At 38.8% G+C, this 25,377-nt stretch overlaps 1 protein-coding gene across 1 annotated transcript in view; it reads left to right on the top strand.

Moving 5' to 3' along the window:
• The window catches only part of MRPS30 (mitochondrial ribosomal protein S30), a 17,010-nt gene extending 3,957 nt beyond the window's left edge, over positions 1–13,053 (top strand). The window contains exon 5 of the mRNA XM_037372647.1: positions 12,932–13,053. Within this exon, the coding sequence (XP_037228544.1) occupies positions 12,932–13,053 (122 nt within the window). The remainder of the gene's footprint in view (positions 1–12,931) is intronic.
• The last annotated feature ends 12,324 nt before the right edge of the window (positions 13,054–25,377 follow it).

Genomic DNA, 25,377 nt, shown 5'->3' with positions numbered 1-25,377 from the left:
CAGTGCTTGAGCATTACTGGTTCTGATCTGCTGATCCATGGATTAAATGAATGTTCCATGTAGGAACAGAAGGTAAACTGTTAGGTAGGCATGTTGATTGTAGAGAATGACGTGACGTAGCTTAGAAGTGAGTGATTGATACTTGTTTTCTGGTGTGATAAAGTCATGATGCAAAATGAACGGAAAGATATTAAAAAAAATTAAATTGGGTATTCTGACCTTGCAGACCAGACAGTCTTTACAGTTGGTACAATATGGTCTTGCCTTCAGCTTGAAACTGTGAATTGCATACAAGTAGTGGCTGTGGAAAGCTGACATGTGAAATCAAAGAAACTCATACTCTCAGGGTAAAAACCCGCTTATTTTTCTGTGATACAGCATTTTCTGTCCTGAGGCTTCAGCTGTAGTACAGCAAGTTTAAAGAACTTATTTTCCTTTGTACAGCTTTACTAGTGAATGAAATATCACTGTAGATGTGTAGCCTGGTAGAGGAACCCAGTGCTGGAGTGAGAGAAGAAGGGAGAAAGGCTTAGTGTGAACTGGCTGTTTTGTAATAGCAAACCACCAACTTCAGCTGTCTGCAGCTCTCTCAGAAGGGAAAGGGTACCCTGGAAAAGCAGTGGGTGGCACTGTTTTACCTTCTACTGAAGAAAAGTGTTATGGGCATAGTTCTGCTTTTTTGTTACTGACTGACAAAGTTTCATCATAACGTATGCAGTTTTCTACAGCAATATTGCATCTTGTTCAGGGTGTATAATGAAGTCTGACAATGTTAAAGTTAAAAGAAAGTTTGGTTTTGTTTTTTTTTTTAACATTTAGCAGCTATACAATCTTTCAAGTAGAAAGCTTAGAAGCTGCTGCATTCCTGTTGAGCTTTGCTCAGCAGAAACCTCCCATGATTCTGCTCCTTTAAGTCTCATGGGAGCATCATTCTTTAGCATTCAGTTTTGTTGAGTTTGCTGTTTAAAAGAAAGGCAATTCAAAGAAGACAGGATGGAAATTTCCAAGTTTGGATCCTTTTTCCTGTATTAATTTGTGCTTCGGCCTATTGGATCATATCATAGGGGAACATAAAGCAGAATCTAAAAATAAGATTTGGTTTTACATAATAAGGCAAGTATTTTCTCTAGTACTGAACTATTTTGCTTAAAACTTGTATTATCTTCAAGTGGATGGCTGATATATGAAATTCTGTCTGTACTGTTTCAGATTATGAGACTGCAGGTGGTGACTTCAAATGGAACTGCCTAAGCAGCCTTTCTCAAAATTAAAGTGGAAAGGGAGAGGTGGGAAGACTTAAGACCCCATGTTGTTGGGGTGGATAGTTCTGTTCCCTTTCAGACAGGGGGAAATAGCATCAACATTTATGGTGTCTGCTTGGTCATGCAGAATTGTCTCCTGATACCTCTTCTTCTGTACTCAGGTTTTCTATCATTGGAGAAGACACCTGCTCCTTTATCTGAGAAACCCACTGAGGGTTCTTTTCCTGAAGCAAGAGCAACTCTTGAGTGGGCTGTTGGTGGGAGAGTCTGTTGGCAAATTGGCCTACTGGCCCTGTAGAGACCACACATACTGGCAGTGTATCTCTGATGGAAGCAATGAAAGGGGCTTTCAAGTGCATTTTATGCTAAAATGAGCCAATCTGAACCAGCAGTATAACCAAAGTGCACCACAGCAGCAGACCTGTGAAGTTTGCATTGAGTTAGCACGAAGTCTGGTCTAGTACAAAAGAATAATGTCCTGTGGCTCAAAACTGAGGCTAATCAACGTAAGCCCAAGAAAGTTCGCAGAAGAGATTGCACAAGAACTGTTTTTTCATGAAGGAAGAAATGTATCAAGTGGGTGTAAGTGTCAAAGTAAATGGGCTTACCAAATAGGTAGAAGTGTCAAAGCAAATGGAACATTAACAAGCTCATAATGAGGAACCTGAAGCAAGTTAGCAGTGACAAAACTTGAAAACATCAAAACCAGACTGGTTGCAAACAGTATGTAACTGCGTGCATCATGTTCTAGTAGTGTACTAGAATGCTGCTGAGACAAGACCTTCAAGAAACCCAAGTTGAGATCCTAAAAACCTAAGAATTAGAAATGTACGTAACAGCTAATATGAAGTCCTCTCTCGGGGACCAGGGAACAGCAGACATGAGTCACGGTTTTTATTCCCATTCTCTGTTTTCCAACAGAAAGGCATTTCCACCAAAAGCGGTAATTAAGCCAGTCACCATAAAGCAAAATGTAACAAATCCCTGACAAAGAAAGGGCAGTTAATTGCTAAGGGAGGAGTATTTCTGTGATTCCATGACTGAAACTTCCTTTGGTATTCCTGGAAAATTCTAAGTTGTGGTAGAGTGGAATCCCATAGTTGGTCTGAGATTGGCAGGGGAAAACAGGTAACTGCTCCCCCTCTTTTGCTATTGTGAAAGGATGACAAGTGCTGGTAACACTGCATTTGACAATTAATAGAGGCTGAGGTTATATCAAGAACATGATAGAAATGAGAAGTTGCTTAGGCAGGTCTGGGTGGATTTGGTTTGAGACATTTGTCAGGTGCTTATCTGGGGGAGTTCCTGGCAGGCTGACCACCTTGTGGCTGGTTAGCTACAGGAGAGTTTCCAGACAGCATTAAAAAAGGCCATCCTGTCCTGATTCTGGAAATCATGGATCATGAACTGTTGGAGAATGTTAGAAAATGGAAGCTAGTAATGCTTACAGGGATTATGCTGCTGCCCGTCTCTAGTATACTGACAAATTATGTAAAGCTTACCCTTTAAATACACAGTAAAATAAATTTTCAGGACTGAGTTTCTTGGAAGACTTGGCTGTCCTACATCTAGATATAGGCTAAGAAGAATTACAAGAGTTAACATACGGACACTAATAATACATTTATTAATGCATGTTGTGATGCAAAGGGAGGAAGTTGTGAACCTGATGACATCCTCCTACCAGAGTGGAGTTTAAAATTAAAGGTATTATTTGTATCTAATTCAGAGTGAAGTAAGGCAGTCTGAAGTCTGCCATGCTATTCAGCCTGATAACTAACCCATTGGTCTTGGAGTTGGAAGATGGAAGGTTAACAATTGTTTCCTCAACTTTGGAGATGACCTGGGAGGGCCAGTTAGCACCAGCAATAGGTAACTTATGATGAGTTTATTTACAACCTTTTCAAAAAGTCCTTGAAGAAGGCAAAGAGGTAGAAGGACACTTGGCATGCTCTTTTATGTCTCTGCAGGACTGTTATCTAGCTTATGCTCTTGGAAAGAGAATTCTTCTAGACAGGAAGCCTTACGATGTCTGCTCAGCTGTATTGACCTGTAAAGTATCTGCAATATTTTTTGATCGACTCTATCTCTCTTTTTTTTTTTTAATTCTGTCTGGTTTCTGCATAATTTGAAGGTTCTGTCTTTAGCTGAAATATTCTTTGAATGAACATTCAGCATTTCTTATTGGTCTTTTAATAACTTTTTGAAGTTCAGTTTATTGAACTACATCTCCTGCTACAGAATCTTGTCTATATGATTTCTCATTCCTAAGTCATGCTTGATTTAATTTATTTCCATGTATAGCAATACGAATTCATCTTAATATGTCTTTGTTAAAGGAAATCTTTCTTCCATTTCATTCCTCTTTTTTGCTTTCAAAATTCCTTTAATCTGTAATCAACTCGGTACACTATCACTGCTCTCAGGGGACTGTTTTCACCTTTGGAAAGTGTAGCTTCTAACACAAGGGGTGCCTGTGCTGTAAACTTGCATGCTTTTGTCAGTCAGATATCCCCAAGCAGGTTTACATTTCAGCCTGCCTGTAAAGACTTTTTGTTTTGTTGTTTTTTTAAAAAAGTAAATTTCTCACCAGCACATTTCTCTAGGTAGTTGAAGGTGATCAGGATTTGGAATTTTAAAACTCAGATTCTGGGATTGTTCATCTTGGAGAAGAGAAGGCTTGGAAGCAGCTTACCAATGTGTATAAATACCTTATGGGAAAGAGTGAAAAAGATTTGGCTAGGCTTGTTCCAGTGATATGTAGTGAAAGGGCAAGAGGAAATGTCTAGAAACTGAAAACCAGGAAATGCTACTTTTTTTTCTTTTTTTTTTTTTTCTTCTTTTTTTTCTTCTTTTTTCTCCAATATAATAGCAATTGATCACTGGATCAGGTTACTCAGAGAGGGATGTGGCGTTTCCATCCTTGCAGATGCTCAAACCCAGACTGGTCAGCCCTGGGCAACGTGCTGTAGGTGACCCTGCCCTGAGCAGGGTGGGTGGACTAGACAAGAGGTGCCTTCCAACCTTAACTGCTGTATGATTCTGTGGAAATAAATTAGGGATCAGTGTGTAGATGAGACACTTAATATGAAGTAAGAAACCATGTGTGGAGATTTGGGTAAACAGTGGACATTGGGTCTGGTCCTTCTCTCTTTTGGTCTTGGTCTGGCCATTCATGTTTGTGCATTAATTCAGCATAGACAAATTTTACTTGATACACAGCTGCAAATGGCTTCAGCAGAAGAGAAGACCCTTTTTTACATCTTTCTTTCCTGGCAGAGTACTGACACTGAGAATGCAGTTAAGGCTATACACTGAATTGTTGTATCTCCAAATTTTATCTGAAAGCAGATGTGCTTCTGAGCTTCCTATCAGTATATTAATTCATTACATATGACCTCTGACATGCCCGTGTCTCCTCTCTTCCAGAAGCCAACAGCATGCAGTGGTGACGCAGCCTGTGTTGTCTGTGTATGAATGTAGGTGTTTCATTCTGTATGTAAATGCAGATATCAAATTAAACCATTTCGTGACCTTCCCAATGAGAACTGCTAGAGTAGGACACCATTTTTTCCTGATGGTATTTACCTTCAGTGGTTTACCTGTATGAATAATGACCCACTGTAATCCACTTATTGTTAAAAGCTCATGTCAAATATTTTATTGTTGGTTTAATAGGGCAGATACGTCCACATAAACTCTTTGGGAAATCCTGTGTGAATACACAGGCAGACTTTGCCACGAAAAGCTTCTCAGGTAGGTAAGGAAAGTGAAGAGTGGGGCAAAAGCAGGGGAACAGTAATGCCTGCTTCTAGAGGCATTACCCAACAGCATAAAGATAAATTTGAGGTGGAGTTAAAAGTAACTTAATATTTTGCAGATAATAAGATTTGAGGTTGTAACTGTTTGCACACAGGATTTGCACTATTAGATTACATTTTATAGTTTTGAAAATAAGTTGTAATTTGATGTTGTTTCTTAATAGCATGTGATTGTTGAGAACTTATGATGAATTTGGGACTGGATATTTTAAAAAAACCCTTATATTCTTAATGTTGCAATTATGTAGGTTCACATTAGGGTTTTTTTAAAGTATGTAAATAGGTTGTCTTCCTAAATCCTCATAGTTGGATAATTTTGTATCCATATATATTAGTTATAAAATGGAATTTTAATTTAGGTTTCTAAGGTACATAGATATTTTGATATTTTTTTTTTTTAAATGTACTTCCAAAGGCACTAACCTGGCCTTTGGAAACATTTTGGAAATGTTCAGCAAGATTTCATTACAATACAAATCTACTAAATAACATGCTCAGCTTTGCTCAGGCTAAACAGTATATAACTTCTGAGGCGTGCTGCTTTTCACCTTTGTAAGCATAGTGTTATGCTGACCATGAGCTGAATTAGCACATGGCCAGCCTGGCAGTGAGAGACACTAAACAAAATCAACGTAATGACTGTGTGTTTGGACATTTGCTCGCTCTGGAGGCATACCTGCTGTGCTTTTCTGAAAATGTCATATGTGCACAAAGAATTAAGTCTTAAATAAACCAACTGTATTTTTTGTTGCAAGCCATTGTATCAGACTGTGGCATTACCCTGAATCTGTGGATGGCTGGAAGCGATTTGGACTGAAGTTTAAATGTCAAGTGTGATATTGCCATTTTACTTTCTGTGCTAAAAGATGTTGAGGAAAGGGCAGGGTGGACTGAAAAACTTCACAGAGTACCACTTGAGCCAAATAATGTAAGGAAACAACTGGAAAGACAGAAGTTAAGTCTCCTAAAAGCAAACTGAGCCGAGTGGACTAAAAGTGAATTGTATATCTTCACACCACTCTAAACACAAAAGTCCTTATAGGAGAGGACAGACTATTTATGTGGCCTAAAAATGATGACTTTGAAAAAATGATAGCTAAAGGGATTAAAATGCAAACCGTGTGGCTCTTTTGGTTAGGTATTAATATATTTAATTGATAATGACAATAAATAACCAAGACAAGGCATTTCTGGACTAGGCAAGTCCTTATTAAGAGGCTTGCATCCAAAATCGTACTGATGCACACTAGGGAGAAGATTAAATGAGAGGTCTGCTGGCAAATATGTGTATGTGTGCAGAGATAGGGGCAAATGCCAGAGCATTTGGGTGCTATGAGTAGAGGGAAGGGTATGAGTAGGGACCCTCTAGTACAGGTGAAGGACTGTGATAAAGAATGTTTTTTTCTCCCCCTTCACCCTTCTGGAGCTTTCCAGATTTCTGGAGCCTCCATGGCTCTTGCCTGTCTCCCCACTGAGTCACATGCCCGTCTTCTCCCAAACTTCTGGGCAGACCCTTTCAATCAGCTCTGAACTGTGCATACTGGATTTCAGCTCAGGTGTGATGGCTAGGTCAGCAGGTGCCTCTGTGAGTCCCACCAGCAGTTGGGTCAGTGCTGACAGGTTGATCTGACAAATCCTGCAGGGATTTTTGCTTCTCCCTCTTGTGCTTTGAAGGCGCTTTAAAATTTACATGTCTAGATACGGTTGCTAAAGCAGATTTAAGAGATATTTAACAGAGCATGGAGGACCATCTTGCCTAATGGAAGCACTTTGACTAAAGCATAGTTGTATGTAGTAGCTTCACCTCTTAAGAGTCAGTGAAGGGAGAGACCGCTCTGAAGAACAGTTCAGTCCCACTGAGTATTAATGTAATAGTCTGGCCCTGCTGATTCAAAGTCTCCTCTCTCTTCCAGTGATTGTAGCTGTTATTCTTTCTTTCTTACAGGTCTTCGTTTGTTAGAAGTGTTCTGTCATGCTGGGTACCACAGTTGCTGTTGTTTGAAAGGAGACTGGGCTGGGTAGTCAAAGTGACTTCTCCCAGGCATTCATGCAGAAATATGTGTCCTTCAGATCACTGAGCACTGTTGTACATAGAAGACATAACAACTATTTTTAAAAAGCGGTAATAAAATTATATAATCATGTAATTGTTTAACTTGGAAAAGACCTTTGAGATAGAGTCCAGCTGTTAACCAGGACTGCCAAGTCCACCACGAACATGTCCCTAAGCACCACATCTATACATTTAATACCTCCGGGGATGGTGACTCCACCATTTCCCTGGGCAGCCTGCTCCACTGCCTGACAAGACTTTCCATGACCTAATCCCCAATCTAAACCTCCCCTGACACAACCTGAGGCCGTTCTTCTCATCCTGTCTCTTGTTCCTTGGGAGAAGAGACAGACACTCTCCTCACTGCTGCCTCCTTTCAGGTAGCTGTGGAGAGCGATAAGGTCTTTCTCCCCTCAGCCTCCTTTTCTCCAGGCTAAACAGCCCTCCTTCCCTCAGCTGCTCCTCATAAGACTTGTGCTCTGGACCCAGGTAACAGTGTCTCATTAACTTGTCTTGTCTTGGTCTCAGCCAGTAGCAGAAACAGCTGCATGCACTTTTAAGGTGGTTTGTTTTTTGGGGTTTTTTGTTTGTTTCAGTTTTGTGTCTCTGAGCATTTTCTTTGACATTGCTTTTTTTTTTTTTTCTTGCCAGTCTTCAGCAACATTTGGAGGATTGGGAATGTGGCATCATAGCATATGATGACCATAGCACATAGCTTTCTGTCATGTTTGTGAAGGAGGTTACTGAATTTCATTAGGGAAAGTCAAGGGAATTTTTAACTACATTCAGTGCTTTAAAATAGATGTGCTTAGCTCCTCTCTACAGAAATATATTTAATTTCAAACCAGTTTCGAGATCAGCATGTTCAAAATCTTTAATGTTGCAGTTGTTATTTCCTATGGAGGGTGGACTATTGTTACGATATATAATGTGGTTGGCAGAAAGGGAGGAGTCATCAAAGGAGTAAAGAGAGCAGATAAATGGAGTACAGTGCTGGAGCTGAAGTCTAGGGGGATGCAGTGTTGAAATTAGTGTCAGAAGATTTAAAAGAGCCTGACAATACATCCATGGAGCTTTTTACTGCTAAATTGTAATGATTTGCTATCACTTCATGATCACTTCTCCTGGTGTTGCTTAGAGTTAACTTCAAAACTTACTTCCTGTCATTTAAATCTCGTGCAGATTCCTCATTATGTGTTGCATGGAAAAAAAGGTGAGGCCTTGTAAATTCAGATGCTGTCCTCTATGTCATTTAAAGATTAGAATGGAAGAAGTGTTTGCCGCGTGACTTTTTCAGATGCAAAGCCCTTTTCTGAGCAAGGAGAGTGATTTTACCTTCAAATAAACACCTACTCATTTCACTGTCTTTTGACAGAAAAGCAAATCAAATGTGAAGTGGAATAGGGAAGTGCTTATTTTGAGTACTGTAAAGAGAATGAAGGAGCTCGTTTGCAAATGGGGTTTAACCTTATGTTCCCTAATTCACTGTCACTTGTTTTTTATTGGGAAGCTGTTCTGAAAAGCTTCTGCTGCAGTTAATAGAATGCAAATTGTAGTCTCATTTACACTGGTATAAATTTGGAGTTACTCTATTGAAGCTTTTGCTGGAGTGTTGGCTGCTGTGTTACTATGTATGACTGTATGAAGTCTAATAGTTACTGACTTCTGCAAGCTGAAGAAGTTTTGGTAGTAAGGAAACATACTGCCTTTTGTGTCCAGAAATGCCAATGAAGACAACGGGATTTTTGTACATACTGGAAGAGTAAGGGTGCATGTTAAAGCTGGAAAAAAAAGGAGAACAGAACTGAGAACCATTAAACAAATTAGGAAGAAGTGGCAAAATGGACAGCATACAATAAAATTTTGGGGATGGTGCAGAACCACTTAATTCCATACATAACCATACTTTGAACTAGCAACTCATATAAAAATTCCCTTCCCTTCCCCCCTTTTTATTTTACATAGTATCAAAGCTATACATGAGAAAATACTTGCTAAGCAGTGCCTCATCAAATTTGCCAGTGGCAGCTCTGTGGAGTCTGTTTTCAAGGAATTGCTTCAGAACCTTCACAATTTTGTGTGTTACCAAATGGAATTGCTCTGGAGGCTAGGAGATGGACTGTATGATTAGAGATGGCTGTTGGTTACAGTGGTACAGGGAACAAAGTATTAATTTAATGTTCATGTTATTCATCTTTGTGGGTTCTATAAAACAGAGAACCTCAATGCTTTGTGTTTACAAAAAACCCCAAACCAACAACCCAACAACAACAAAACCAAAAAAAACGACAACCAAAACCCACAAAACAAAACCCCACCCCAAGAAGACAACCCTAAGGAAAAGAATAATGTATCAGATATAACTAACATCAGGTTGAAATTTGCCAGTTCCCTTTGTCTTGAATGTTAACATATTCTGTCATGAGGTGCATATAAGGAAGGGTTAGCCTGAGAATGGAATAGAATAAAACTTTGAATTTAACCCTGCTTGGAGCAGGAGATTGGAATAGGTCATGTCCAGCGGTCCCTTCCAATCTAAGTCTTTCTACAAAGGGAAGGAGAGGGAAAGTGATGCTGAATTATTGCTCTCATGAGTGTGGCCTTTCTCATGTTACTTCTCAGAAAATGTAACTTGGAAGAATGCAATTGAGATTTTTCACTTCTTAGTTTAGGTTGTGCGCTTGCATTGTAGGTATATTATGGTTTCCTAGAGGATTTTTCTGAAGGCTTTTGTGCCACAGGACCGTAAAGTTACGTAGACCTATAAGATGGTAACAGTATTTTAAAGGGAAATATGCTTTATTAATAATTAGGACTGAATAGTTAGATAATTGTTAATTTACTTATTGAAATTTTGATAATTTGTAACAGAAGATGACCAATATGTACTTGGGGGAACCGGTTGTTCCTCTTTAAAAGAAGTTTTAGTCACTCTCTCAGGAAGGAGAATTAATCTAGTCTGATTTGGACAGCTAGTCACGCAAGGGACACACAGGCAACAACACGGTCCAAAATGTACTTTCTGAAAAGAGCCCCATGTACTAAATAATTTGGGATCAGCTTTTGGGTGTTTCATAAGCAAAACCAAGGTTTAACTTCACCAAATAAATGCTTCACAATGAATAATGCACCCAGCTGTAACTGTAAATGCCATTTGCTCAACTGCTTAACTATTCATCCTTCTGACCAAGGTTTATGGTGGTGTGAAATGAAGCTTAACTTTGCAGATATGGAATGTATAGCAAAATTATCTGCTTTTGTGAAATTAGAAGGAATAAGCTTCTGATGTGTGTTTATATACTGTGCTGACAGATTATAAAAGATTAAAAGGAAATTTTAATGAAGTGAAAAGCAGCCCTTGCAGCTTCTAACCCTCATGATTAGAGGAGCAGAAGCCAGGGGATTTAAGAGGATTTAGCAAGATGAGGCTGATGGGGAGATTATAACCTGTGATTGGAACCAGTGGCTTGTCTAACTATCTACAATTTCAGACCAGGTACTTGCACGTTCTTTTTTGAATTGTTGCAGCTGTTGTTTTATGAACTTTCTCATTTCATAATCTGTCTCGGTACAATCTGTTCTTCAAATTCTAAACAAGGAAAAGCATCTATCAGTCAGAATTTAGAGAGCTTCTTAGGTTTTTACATTTGAAAAAATCATTACATGTTTGTAAAGCAAAGCATTAGAATTGGAGCAGATGAATTGTTTTACTCTGGCATGTGGAATGAGCAGTATGAATTGGTTTGGATGTCTTTATAAGCTCTTCTAGACTGTCAGAATAGTTGGGTACCTATGGCTTTAGGCATCTTTAGGTACCTAAGTCATTAGGCGTATGTCACTAGAATTCTTAATTCTCAGCTCAGCTGGTAATAATATTATATCATTTGGGTATCTGCCATTCAGGTAGTACAAAACTGAGGACTGATGGTGTCCATGCAGACCAGTTACAACTGTATCTAATATCAAAGCCTCAGAAGCCACCCTCAGTGATTCTCAGATGAGGCGTTCCCTGTGAAGGGAATCACGCATATGAAGACAATCCTGGAGAAATGCAATAAAGCAAAATTGGTGGAAAGATTAACTAGACTTTGCATAACTTCACTCATGGCTAAGGAGTTGTCCTAGAATGCAGAAAGCCATTGCTGAAATTTCTGCTGGTCTGGATTTGCAGAAGGGATTTAAATCCCTGTATCCCAGAACCTAGAAAGTTTCTTAATCACTGGAATACAGATTTTGTGAAAAGTAAAAATGAAGCAATGGCAAGAAGACTCACCTGGGATAGACATTCAAAGCACATTTGGAGCAAGGGTATCGGATATGGAAATGAAGACAGTCTTGCCATGGTTCAGTAGGGGCACTACTCTCTGAGCTCACAGATATTTGTGATGATTTCCCTTCTTATTTTTGGAAGGTTGGTACCCAATTTCACCATTGAAGAGACCGATTAACAGCAGTCAATATGTGGGTAACAGTGAGATCTCCATGTGGCCGGATCATTTTTGTAAGTAATAACATCCCACACCTTTCCTGGTTTCACTCCTGGCTATCTTAGATGGCTTCAGACATCTAAGGTCAGGTTCAGTTTTGCTGGATTTACACTGAAGCTGTACATCTGAACACACATTTTCAAATGGAAGCTTAGCAATCCGCTAACAAAATCTCCACTGTTCAAACTTCTACAAAAATACTGAGAATCTTGTTTTTAGAACCTGAGACAACTATATTATATTTCCTGAGACCATCTGTAGTGTCAGTGTCGAATAATGAAAAATAGACTATTCCTTATGATAGATCTGCAGAGTGCTGAAAATACAGTTTTCAATCTGCTTTTACAAGATTGGAAGAGTGCAAGGAAACTGGTCTATAGCTTAGTGCTTGAGGGAGTTATAGTTCAAGTTATAATTTCTGTTGATTGACATTCTAGTGAATTATTTTCCTATTGACTTTCAAAAAGTAGTCTGCTTATGCACTAGGGAAATATGTCATTTTCACTTATCACAGCTGAAATTTGACAATCCAGCATAAGGAAGAAGTTTGCACTAATGGGAACCGGCTTTGGATGGGTGATTTGATCAAATAATTACTATAGCAAATTTCCTGTGAACTTTAAGCTTCAAAGGAAAATTATACCTCCACATTTGCTTGAGGGAAGTGCAGTTCAGACAACACTGCAGGTCTGAAGACATGTCCATTATCCTGACTGTATCAGCCAGTCCAAGCAACGATATTACATCCCTACAGACTTGTCTGGCTTATGTTCTTACACCATCCAGGGTGAGAAGCTACACCCTTGTATGTAGAATGTACTTTTTGATGTAATGGAGATCACATAAGTAGGTATGACGTTGTCTGCATTTCAGTCCTAGAAGAATCAGCATGAATGAACTTACACTGATTTTCATGAAGTCGGAAGGTTATTACAACTAATATTGTAGTGAGCTACACTAGTTCAGTATTTTGTCTCCATGCTATATTACATGTTTTACAGATGTATATAAAGTGAAGTCTCTCCATCTCTGCCTACTGATCTCACAGTATTATACTTAAGCATTAAAAGCTACTAATAAGACTTGATTCAGTGGAGTACCTTATCTTCATATTCAAGTAACTGATACTGGATTTTGGCACAACTTCTTTTAGCTTGTGAATAATGAAGGTAAGGAACATAATATGCTGTTAAAGGCAACAGAAAAAATAATTTGTGGTCCTGTCTGCTCAAGGCAGAGATGAGATTACCTTTGTCAACTTCTATTCTAAAAGACAGTTACACTTATAGGATATAATGGTAGGAGCAGGCTTCTGGAATAAGTCACTACAGTATTCTGAACAAACCATGCTGGAGAAGATAATTAAACCTTATGAAGATTCATCTGTAGAAGTTTCATTTTGTTCCTCTGTCTTTTTGATTTCTCTGTGAGATTAGCTTTGACTGTAAATTGGGTATCAGTGGAATCCTATTGAAAGTGTTGCACTGGGTCTCTTGTTTAGTTAGACACTTGAATGTTTTTGATTTTTTGTAACCTTTCCACTGAACTAGATGAGTTCCCAGCCTTCTCTGGTTTTGTTGTGAACTTTTATACAATTCCTGAGATAAAGATGAGCTGTTGGTATTCTTTTCTTTCTTGCTGCTAGCCAGTGAAGTGTGAAAGCAACTTTTTCTCAAAAATGTATATCCCATATCTTTATAGCCATGTTTTTGCCAGTCAAAGCAGCAGTCTTTCACCAGCCTGACAACTTTTGCCCACCCCGATGAAGGCTAGTGCAATATGGACCAACGGGGAGAGCTCAAAGGTATCCATAAAGCTGTATCAGAGAAGAATGGCCACTTAAATGACTTTGATTATTTCACTCACAACTATACGGATGGTGTTCTGATATTCTGAACCAAGTTCAGGGCTTGCTGCTGCTCTCCCCTGCACATCTTACATATGGTTAATTATCCTTCTGACTTGTTCATGTTTCTGCAGTTTCCCCTCAAAATACCTTATTAGCACGGGAATTACAAAATACTTGTTTAGTCAGCCACGAAGTATATCATGCTTTGAGATTCAAACTGTGACTTCTACTATGAACAGCTTATAGGATGGTTTAAAAAATAAGTTATGGGATGATGTTTAAGCCAGTGAGGCCATTACATTTGGACACATGGCCATATTACTTGCCTGGATTTTTCATAGTGATTGAAAGATCAGTTGCAAAATCTGCAGTGGAACTGACATTTTTCATCTCTGCTCCTGTCCCCAAAGTACTTTAATCAAGGAACAATTGGGATGGGGTAGCTTTATCTGTTGTGTAATCAGTAGTAAAAGAACAAATGGGGAAATCCCTTCTAAATGTGCTTTATTTAAAAAGATGTAAAGATATCACTGAAAATTAGCTATGCTACAGTCACGGAATAGGTTTTTTTCATGGTAATGAGCAGTTTGGACCTGATATTGAAGTTCAGATGTGTGTTAAGACATTGGTGGAGCCAGACTCCATCAGACCACTATGGCTAGAGCTTAGTAGAGTTCTAGCAGCACTTTAAATTAAAAAAAGAAAACCAAAAAAAACAACCTTATGAGGCTGGAGTGTCAGCATTTAGGGGAATGTCCGAGCTGTGGCTTGCAGGGACCCTGAGTCCCCAAAGATTTAGGCTCTTTCAAACACTAAAACTGTGCAGCTAATGGACTTGCTTTCCTGTGCAGTGGTACTTTTTACTGATGTTACTGAAAAAGAGAAGGCACCTCTTTGGCCATTTAATCTGTTGGTTAAAGGGTGATTTTCTGTTTTGTTGTTTTTTTGGGGTTTTTTTTGTGTTTGTTTTTTTTTTTTTTTAATAGAGGGCAAGCTAATTTCAGCCTTTCTTGTGAAATCCAGCTTCAAATTGAGAGAATCTTGGCTTTTACTCCCAAACCATTTTTCTTGATGGTATGTGGTTGTTCCTGTCTGGGAGAAATGGATGTACTAAAATATACTCATTTACTTTGAAAGTGGTGAGGCACTGGAACAGGCTGCCCAGAGAAGCTGTGGATGACCCCTCCCTGTAAGTGTTCAAGGCCAGGCTGGTTGGGGCTTTGAGAACCTGGTCTGCTGGAAGGTGTCCCTTGCCCATGGCAGGGGGCCTGGAACTAGGTGACCTTTAAGTATCTTTAAGGTCCCTTCCAACCCAAATGATTCTATGATTCTATGATTCTATGAAAACTTCTGAAGTGGCTAAAAATACTAGGATGCCAATTTAACCTTTCAGGATGTTTCTGTTGTTGTGTTGTTCTGATTTAGGAATGTAGCAAGAAGTAAAGCTGTTTAGATAGGCTGACAACAACCTAATTCACAAAACAAAGCCTGTTAGATAGAATTGGGGCATTGAGAGGCATGGTTTTACATCTTAGAAAGCAGGGTTTTATTCTTACTTAGCATATAGTGTCCAAAATCATCTATAGACAGATTTGGAGCCGTATAGAACAGCTTGGATCATTTTGACTACTTGAACAAATGTCAACAAAAGAAAAAGAAAACAAAAGTAAAATGGAATGCTTTTTTTTTTTCTTGAAGGTGAAGGAGGGGTGGGAATATGTCATAAGCATTTATCCTTTCCTGCCTTAACCTGGTAGGTCAGAATGGAGGGAGGCAAAAGAAAGAAGCTGAAATAATTAGTAATTTGAATAAACTGTATTTTTTTTCTTTACTATAACATTGTGTCTACAGCAGTTGCAATTTATAGAAAACTCCATGCAGCATGAAAAGAAACTGAAGTAATTGCTCAGCTCTGATTATGCAATTGTTTATGATGCTGAGTATTATGACAACGGTGATGTATTAGTTCCAGGGACTGTGTCCTATGGCAAAACTGCATTCAGCCACTGTGCAAGCTGTGCAAAGGTGCACAGGATTACTATTCAAAATCACTGCAGGAGCCTCTCCAGTGGGGATTTCATGTCTGTGTTCAGAGAGGGAAGGTCAATGCTCAGTCTTTGCCACCAGAGGTCTTCAAAGAACATATAGATGTTTTTCCGCTGGCTGAAAATGAAAGGTACATCTTACAGTCGCTGCTGACAGAAGTAGTAGGGAGTAATTATACTCAAGTGCTTCAAGTCATTATTTGCCTGAGACACAGAATTTGTGCCTGACAGAATTGCTGCTGGAAAATAGGAACAGTTGTGCTTGCTTTGCATGTCTGACTGGCTATGTCATTTTCTGTTCCCTGGCCTGATGAGGTGGTGATGCTGATAGTGATGAGTTAACAGGGTTTTCTGATTATTTCTTGAATACAAATAAACAGAAGGAAGATATCAGCAAGCAAAATTGTGTATTCCCTCAGGGGTCAGCTGAGGGATCCTGTGCACAGGAGGGAGCAGAGAGGACAGGAGTGTTGAGGGTGGCCTGGCCCTGCAGGCACCCTGCCTTGTGGAGAAGGCGCTCTCAGGCTGGGCCCTCCTGCATGCACCGCTGCTCACAGTCCTACCACTGCGGAGCCTGGCTGACCCTTCTCACCAGTCAAGCTTTTCCCAGCCTTGAGCTGGAGCCCCTCTCTGAGCTACAGTGCATAGGCCGGTATATTGGATCTGCCTTCCTGCATACCACAAGACGTATTTCTTGGGCTCCCTTCATACCTTTCTTGCATCCTTAAGGAAGGGAAAGGATTTCTGGCAGAATGTTTAATTTTCAGAAACTAGGTTTTCCCCTTTTTATTGGCTTTATATTAGTGTGTGGTGTCCTTTTACAGTATGACAATGCAAGGGAGAGGTAATTGTGTTTCTGTTATGAAATAAATTCCCAGCGAGGTTGTAGGTCTTTTAAGCTCATCTGAATAAAGTCAATACAACAATTGAAAGAAAGCGTTAGAACATGTAAAGATGTAATGGTTATTGTGTATTCATAAAATATGTCAAGTTTTCATAAATGAAGACCCTGATAGATTTATTATTTATTTTTTCATTGTTAATGAATGGAAAAGCAACAGGGAATGAACAAGGAAGTGTGAGGTTTATGCTCTCCATTTACTATCTTTGAGAGTGAAAATGGTCATTATTTTGGCTGTGAATACAATAGGGTGTGGCTGAGAGTTTGTGAGAGTGAGAAGGGATAAAAAAAGGGATGGAGCCTAGATACTGCTGTGCTTGGGGGTGCTTTGGTTATTCTGAAAACGTGGAGAGCTGCAGTGCAGTGTTAGGCTGCGGTTCTGTTACAGGTGAGAACAACCTCCTCCTTACCTCTCCTACCCCCCAATGGCTGCTTGAGTCCTGTTAAAGCCAGATAAATGTTACATGTAGTGGTGGGTCCCCCACAAGGAGGAATTTTTAACAGTGTGGAATGAAATGAAAAGAAATAAAGGATGGACAAAAACTTCCACTTTCATTCAAAGCCTTATTTGCCCGGCTCCTGTCAGGGTTCACTCTGCTACCTGAGGTCTGTTGAGTGTGTCTGGGCATAGGGCATGGCTGTCTCTATTCTCATAAGGGCCTGCTGTTTTAGTTTTGTTAGAGAAATGCTCTTGTAAGCCAGCACTTCCCAAATAGATATAATTGGCTTCATATGAAGCCTTGATGCCATCACAGGGTGACAACACTACTGTCTGCTTTTAGGAATTTTTGGAATTTTTATGTGCCTCTTACACAGGTCACTGCAAGTATGATGAAAGCCTTAGAGGAAGCATGAGCCTCTAGCTATAGAACTGGCGTATTCTGCAGTTGGGTATAGTCCCTGATAAAGACAAAAGCCAAGCAAACTGTCACTCTGTGGCTGGAATTTTTGTGAATGGTTTTCAATGCAAGTTTGGGGAAAGCTCCTCACAGACCAGCAGTTCATGAAAATACTAAATCAGCATGTTTCATATAATCCATGATTGACTCCTTGGAGGTAGTAAAGCATTAAAAAACCAAAAGACTTCCTGTTTAGTGCCATATACTGAAAGACTTGATAAATGTGGTACCAATTGATTTTTTGTTTCTTCAAAAAAATCAAGAAAAAGATGATGGCTTGTCTAGTGGGCAGCAGTGAAACATGAACAGTTAATAAGCACCTGCTGTATTTGGTATTCTCTATTTTGAGAAGAGAATTTGTTACTATGCAGGAGTAAATCTGAATTTCGCACTGCACTGGTGAAGTCCTTTCTTCCTGTGGAACATGCTTGGAGTTAGCTTGGCAAGACCTTTGCCGAGAAAAAGCCAGGTCTGTCTCTGATAAGGTAAATGGAATCTCAGATCTTCCAACACCAGAGCCACATTGTGCAAATGTGTCTTCTGAGCAAATCTACAGTCTGTCCATATAGGACATATCAGTAACAATCAAACACCAATGTTCTCCTTATGGCAGATTTTTTTCAGTCAGCTGTGACTGACTGCTAACAGTTTTCTGAAATCCTCAAAATTTACAATAGCTTTTAATTGGATCTGTCATGCTGTAAGGTAATATTAGTTCAACTTGACTGTACAAATACTGCTGAAAACAATCTGGGTCCTGGTGGGGTTTTTTTGGTGATGATTTCTGTTATATACATTGGTAAAACCAGTAAGTAAACAATATACTAAAACCGGGGGCAGAAAATTGCAAAAAAATATTCACAACTGTACAGAAAAAAATTAAATTAAATGCTGCAGAATGTCAGGTTTTAGATGTATTTGACTTGACAGAAACTCTTAATACAGCTTTGTAATCATGTAGTTAGGAGTAAGACACAAAATCAGTGGATATTTAGAAAAGCTTAGGTTGAAGCAAGTCCCATCTTCCTTTCTTTGTGTTCTTGGCTCTAGAAGAGTTAACTGCTGGGTGTAAGGAAGGCAGGAAGGAAGGCATTATGAAATACATTTCCCCCCCTATTTTAGTCTCTAGAAACCAGGTGTATGTGACTGTAGTTGGTATGTGTGTCCAGATAACACAGGTATAAAAGAGCTGAAATAAGGAAGACAATTAAGTTACTTCAACTTCTGTGAAAACAGCAAGCTCAGTAAAAGACAGGGACAGTAAAAGTGCAAGAACTGAATAAAAAGTTTCAGAATTCGTTTATTGTTAGGGAAGACCAGCCTTAGGAAAACACGAATTCTTTAACAGGAATGTCTTAGACACCCAAATCGATCATAAATCAAATGCAAAGCATAATCTGTATTTAATTAAGCATTGATACTTCAGATTCTCAAAGAATTTTTCAGTTTTGTCTCCATAACGGGAATAATCAATTTTTCCTCCTTTATGGATCCCTTTAGGGATGTAAATTCAAGAAATTACTGTAGTCTCATATGATGTGAAGGTATGCAAATCCTATGCCATGCTTTGAATACCAATAGGTAGCCATGGCACTCCAATAAAGGTTGACATTCTTGGAACTGTGGTCACCTCTGAGGATTTATGTGCAGGATAAATTAAAAAAAAAAAAGACATGCTGATAAGTGACTGCATCAGCTTCATATAACCATTTGTTTAAGAACTGACATTTTATGTTTTCAATAAGGAGGAACACTGTGAATAGAAGCAAGGTATTGATAATATAAATTTCTTCCACAGAGTGAGGAAACATTTTACCTAATGTTAGTTCAAGGGTTTTGCCCTCCTTCTGTTGGGAAATGTTTCCAGGACATATTTCTTTGAGAGATCAAGAACGCGTTTTTTCATTTTAAGACTTAATTTATACACAGTTAGTTTATGCAGATTTATGCCATTTCAGGACTTGATCTTTTAAAATGCTGAGTGCTGCTTGTGAGAAGTCAGGCAGGTCCAACTTCCTTAACTGAATTATGTCCAAAGAAGAACCAAATACAGAAATGGAAAAAGAATCTGATTGGCAGTGAAAAGTATTTCTTAGAAATCAGAAAGGGTAGAAATAAAATGAAACTTGTAGGAAGTCAAGCTAAGTCTAGACTTAGAAAGCAAATAATATTTTTTTTCTCATATCTGCAAGAGAAGAAGGAAAGAGCAAGTGAGCATATTAGGAAGCAAGGATGGGCCAAGACTAAAGACACTCTGGACAGGAAAAAGTACTTGAATACCTTTATTTGTAAACAGGACAGGAAAAAGTACTAGAATATCTTTATTTGCAACAAAGGAATCTGACCAAATATTAAGATGAAGATGGACTAGTAAAGAACATGGAAGAGGGCATGAATTTTATCAGTATGTGAGGGAAAGAGGGGTTCCACTGCCTGAGGAGGAGGGGGGAAACTGATCAGCTTCATCCCTCAAAAGCGAGAGATATTGGATGTATTCCAGCAGCATTATTGTGGTCCAGCACCCCAGGACTAAAAAAGTGGAGATTCCAGGTGGAAGTGAAGAGTGGAGAAGTGGTTCAGGTGATTACAGAATTTTTATATTATTTAAATATTACTTTTTAAGAAAAATTTTGAATGGCATAATGACTGAAGATAAATAGGTCATAATTCACCCTATTTTCTGTTTACCAAAAGGTAGATCACATTCTACTAGCTTAGTGCTTTTCATGTTGAAATGATTCACTGAAAACAAGAAGCCTGCCTATATTTCACTGAAGTGTTTAATATAATAACAGCTATGATATTATTAATTAAGCTAGAGGAGAAGGAGTTTAGTGTACAAACTGTAAAACTTAGACTAAGGTTAGCATTGGTAAAAATTAGCATAATGTGCTGATAGGATCTTTGGCATTAGTATTTTGACTAAAGGACTTTCTCAAAGGATGAATCTTATGGTCACTATCATTTATTGTTTTCATTAATGATTAACTTTGAAGAGCGGAAGAATTCTAATAATTTTTTGAGACAAAATTGGGAGGAATTATCAATATAAGGATCAGTACATGTCACAGGAAACTCTTAATGTATTTGAGTACTGGATTTTCAGAAATAAGATAAATTTTTTTAATATGGTTTGCAAGTTTGCACACGTTGGTGGTGCTATAAACGGGGGGCTCATGACCAGAGAGAAAAAAAATCTGGTATGTTGGTCAGTCACATAATGGCTTTAAGACAGCAGTTGGCTATCACTTCAGGGGGGAGAAAAAAATAAGCAGATGTGAACTTAAAATATATAGCAAGGTGTCTTTATATATACATGAGGTGGAAGTGATTGAGATTATTAACAGCACTGCCTACACTACTTTTGCAATTCTTTTGGAAGACTGTGCTGTTCAGTTACCTGTGTTTGGAAAGAATGGTCTCAACCTGGAGCAAATGCAGATAATGTCTCCTAAGCTAATCAGGGGAACCTAAAAGAAACTGAAAGATTTTGTTTAAACTGTCAAAACAAAGGCAAAGAATTAGAACACACTGCAGAAATAGCAGAAAGGGTTAAAAGCTTTTTCACTTGGGAAGGCATTCTGGAACAGTAAGTAATAATTACATGCTTGCCTTGAAGTAGTGAAGAATGAAAAAAAGGTTTCCATATTTCTTATAGATGAAACTGTTGCTTTGTTTATATTTTGCTAGCCTTGCTTTTCTTACCAGTATAAGGTACTTCAAGTGGTTTTCTGGTAGAAGTAGTGAAAGCAAGAAACATAGATGGCTTTCAAATAGGACTTGAGAATTAGGTTATTACAGAATACTCTTGCCTTTAGCTGTTTCTGTCAATTAAGCACAAGAATGTAGGTGGTATGTAAGCTGACTGGATGTGATACTAGATGTACAAGTAAAAGTTGTGTCTTAAAACAACCTGAATTTTAACAAGTAAAGTTTGCTATATCATGTATATATACTCAGCTATAACATGTCTTCCTCTTCAACTTATTAGATATTGAGATCATTTACGTACGTGAATTTAACTCCAAAATGCGTCCGTGTTGATGGTCAGTGAATTTGCCATTTTCTAAGGTCACAGTGTTGTGGTGTAGTACTGTTAGGTCTATAGGAAAGCAGAAGTGAATTTTCCCCGAGCTGCAAGGAAAAGGTCAAAAAGACAAAAGCCAGGAAATGAAATTGGCAGCATAATAACTGAATGAGGGAACAGCCTGAATTTCTCAGTGGCTAATAGTATTATAACAGCTGCTAATTTGTTAAAGTTGTACCTGAAATGACCTTATTTATATAAGCATTTTTGGGGAAATATTATGGAAGGGAAATCTGAAAATCGGAAATGTGTAGTTAAATGATAGGTAAAACTCTGCACTGTCAGGGTATTATTTGAGAAGTAATACGGTATACTGTGGTCCTGTAATGAAATGCCAAAGATGAGTATATATGGACACACTTGAGCTGCAGAGATTTCTGAAAGACACCAAAATAAATCCAAATAGTTCAGTAATCCTTTCATCTGAAAGTGCAAGTCGAGCCCTAGAATGTCTTTTCCAGGGCTTTCTATAATTACTATATTTATCTTTCTAATATTCAGCTTCATTGCCATGGCCAAAAAACCCCTCAGAAATATATATGAAAGTAAAAAATTAAATGGACTCTTATTTGGTTCTTATCCTGTTTAGTCAACCAACTTCTTTTGACACAGATAATCTTGTAATTTTTCTATATTCTGCCCCTTTTTAATTTTTGATAAATCTGTATTCTCTTTGTTCTGTTGATTATTCCTCTGGCTGCTGCTTAAGAATCTCCTTCTTCCTCATTTGAACCTCTTTCACATGCATCCTTGGGTCCTGCTTTCCCTCTCTTTTCCCTCCCTGTTCATAGTGTTCGAATGATGTAAAGCGTTGTGAGAGTTTTAAAGTAGCTGCTCTTTGCAGGCAACTCCCAAGCTTACCTCTTCACCCCATTCTGTCGCTCACAATTTAGTTTCACATTTCAGCCTGTCTTTCTGGATGTCCTGTTCCCAGTTCAAACCCAATATTCTGAAAGTGAACTATCTTTGGGGGTTTTTTTTTAGATTGTGTTGCTCAGTTCTTTATCCTAGCTGGTAGTTTCATTATTTCTTTGGTGATTTAAACTGTGACATGTGTCCTTTTCCAGCTGCATTTGTGCTGACTTGTAGAAATCACTGCTATCTGTCCCCAGACCACTTTCTTGCTGAAAGTTTCTATCTTTGCCACATCCAGTGGCTGAGGACTTGTAGAATATATCATTTAGTCTCTGTCAGAATGAACTAGGTTATTTTAAACAGTGAATTTCATGTTGATTTTGATGGAACTGTGTTGAGGAATGCTCACATGAGCATTTCATGTGGACACCAGACTGGTCCATAACCTCTTTCAGAAGTCAATACCAAGTAAGGAGGAGTTGTCTGGGAGCAGCAGTTGTAGCTAGTACCAATGTGTATCCAAAACTATAGCAACGGGATCTTCAGATCATAATAGCACCATATGGGAAACAAGGGTCTTCTTGTACTACTTTTCTTCACTGTTATAGTCAGAAAAGTGTGACAACTTCACATTAATTTATTAATCTCCTGTCATGTAGACTAAATTTAAAATAAAAAGGGAAATAGACAAGTGACATCCACAGCCTGAAATAGGAAGCTGAAGGAGAGGGTTCAAAGTCTCCAGCACTTTGACCCATGCCAGCCTTGACCCTAAGCTGAGCAGCAGGGCATTCTCCAGAAGGGGAGAGTCCTAAAGGTGCCACAAAGCTCTTTGTTTTACTGTCCAGGACCATGCTTCTCTCTGTGTTAGGTTTGCAATGAGGGATCTTCTTCTGGAGCAAAATATGTAAGGTGTATCTGTGCAGAAAGTTGAAAGGGAATTGATCTCTTTCAAACTGGTGATGTGGCACTGTTTCAGTGTGCGTCACGCTCAGTAGCTGAAGAGCTCACCCAAAGTGTGAGGGGCCTATGCTCAGTTCATCTCTGACCAAACAGACTCAGACCCTCGTTTCTCACTTTGCCCTGATCAGCAGACAGTACATATTTCATTCTCGAGTTGTCCCCAGGAAACAAAAAATATTTTCTTTGCTTTGGAGAATGACCAACTGATTGGGCACTTGGGCAAGAAGTGCACTTCATGCTCCATCTAGTGGTTATGGTTTAACCTTCATTTTAGAAGGCCAAGAAGAAATTTTTCCCCTCTGTCTTGGTCACTGCTCTTGCCACTGGACTACTTGATGGCTAAGGGAGCATGTAAGATGAGGAGGAAGGATAAAGGAGAGAGAGGGAGATGAGTTGCACATTGTTGTCAAGACTGTTACATGTCTGTGCATATTCAGAAGACATTTAGATATGCAGGGGACTTCACAAAGAGAGTGGTTGTTTTTAGGCACCAGAAGGATTAGACAGTCTGAGCAAAGTCCAAACCCCACTGCTCTGGGTTTGGAAAACCTGGTACCAGGGAAAAGGCCAGTCCTAAACAATGTTGTTGCCTCTGATGTTACATAGTGGTGGATGCCTGGGGAGGAGAATAAGAACATGTAATGACACATGTTTTCATTGAGCCAGGGTGGATGTCTTTATATTTCATGGTCTTTGCTGTGTTTTTCCCTCAATGAATTTGCCCAGTTGCTTTTTAGAGACATTAAAATCCAGCATCTATAGCATCCTGTGGCAAAGATTTTTACCATTAGTTGCACACTGTGTGGAAACCACATTCTCATACTTGTTTTGAACTTACCTGCTGTTTCCTGCTGGTGCCTACTGGAGCCTCAGAGAGGGTTCACCCCACTACCATGGCATCTACCATGTTTTCCATAAATGCCGGTGCCAGTAAGTGAGTGAGATATCTAAATCCTTTTTTGTCAAGCTGGGCTGTTACCCTTGGGAGCAAGCAGTGCCCAGTACACTGACAGAATCTGGTGAAATTTAAGTTTAAAAGATGCCATTAAAAAAATAAGACTTTTAAAAACATAATATGTCCTGCTGTTTGTGCTCTCAGTATCTTTTCATAATGTCTGTATCTAAATATGTAACAGCTAATTCTTTCTAAGACAGGGAGACTAGAACTACCTGCATTTTTCCATGTGGAAACACAAAATCACTTTATGTATAATATTATTTTTAACAGCAGAAAAACAACTGTTTTTCATATCTCGTTTCATCTTACATTTTCCTAGAGAGTGGACAGCTTTTATTGCTTGCAGGTTTGAAAGAAAAGAGATTCACAGAAATAAAGGTGATGGTCCATTAACATTGCTTCACTAAAAGAAGTTCATCGCTAGACCCCTCAAGCCATTATGTGTTTCCCTTCACTTGAACTTATCTGTTTTTCCACTCTTCTGCACAGCTGGGTAGTATATTGCTTGGGCTTGATTTCGATGGCCAAAGGTAGTCTGGACCATCTGTTCCTCATTTAGTTCTCTCAACCTTGGTATTTGAGCAGCTGGCTTTTCTTTTTTGTCTCATGTTGTTTTTTTTTTTTTTTTTGGAGGACTGTTAGGACCAGCAAGAGTTCTTTGCTTACTGCAGCTCTTATATATTGCAAACACAGCAAACAGCTCTACTTATATTAAAACTAACCAGTAATACATACAAAGAAAGGGATAGAAATTCAAATATTTGAATTCCAAAGAAGCAGAGGTCCTGTACATGTGCTTAATTGTTGACTGAGTTAAGATATTTGTAAAAAATTACCATTAAGAATTCATTTGTATTCACATTAGCAAATAATCAAGTGGTATCAAAATTACGTAGTCTAATGCTGCAGATTTTCCTTGTACAAATTGTATCTGGTGTTGGTAGGATTTTTGGCTGTGTTGTACTGACCATAGGATACAAAGGAAACTGAAGAGATAGTAGGACACACCCCTAGCTCCTAGGTGTGCTACACACAGTGGAGCTCTTAAGTATCTCATCATTAGCAGAACTAGAATTTGTTCCTTCATTAACAAAATCAAAATTTTTAAGGCTGTACTCCTTCCCTCCAAATTCAATAAACCCCAGGACCAACAAAAAAAACCCCCACAAAAACAAAGAAAACACACACACACCCCCA

This window comes from Falco rusticolus, chromosome Z, assembly GCF_015220075.1.
Source record: "Falco rusticolus isolate bFalRus1 chromosome Z, bFalRus1.pri, whole genome shotgun sequence".
NCBI classification, from domain to species: Eukaryota; Metazoa; Chordata; class Aves; order Falconiformes; family Falconidae; genus Falco; species Falco rusticolus.
The sequence above is the reverse complement of the archived record's forward strand: the minus strand, read 5'-3'. Positions and strand labels throughout refer to the sequence as shown.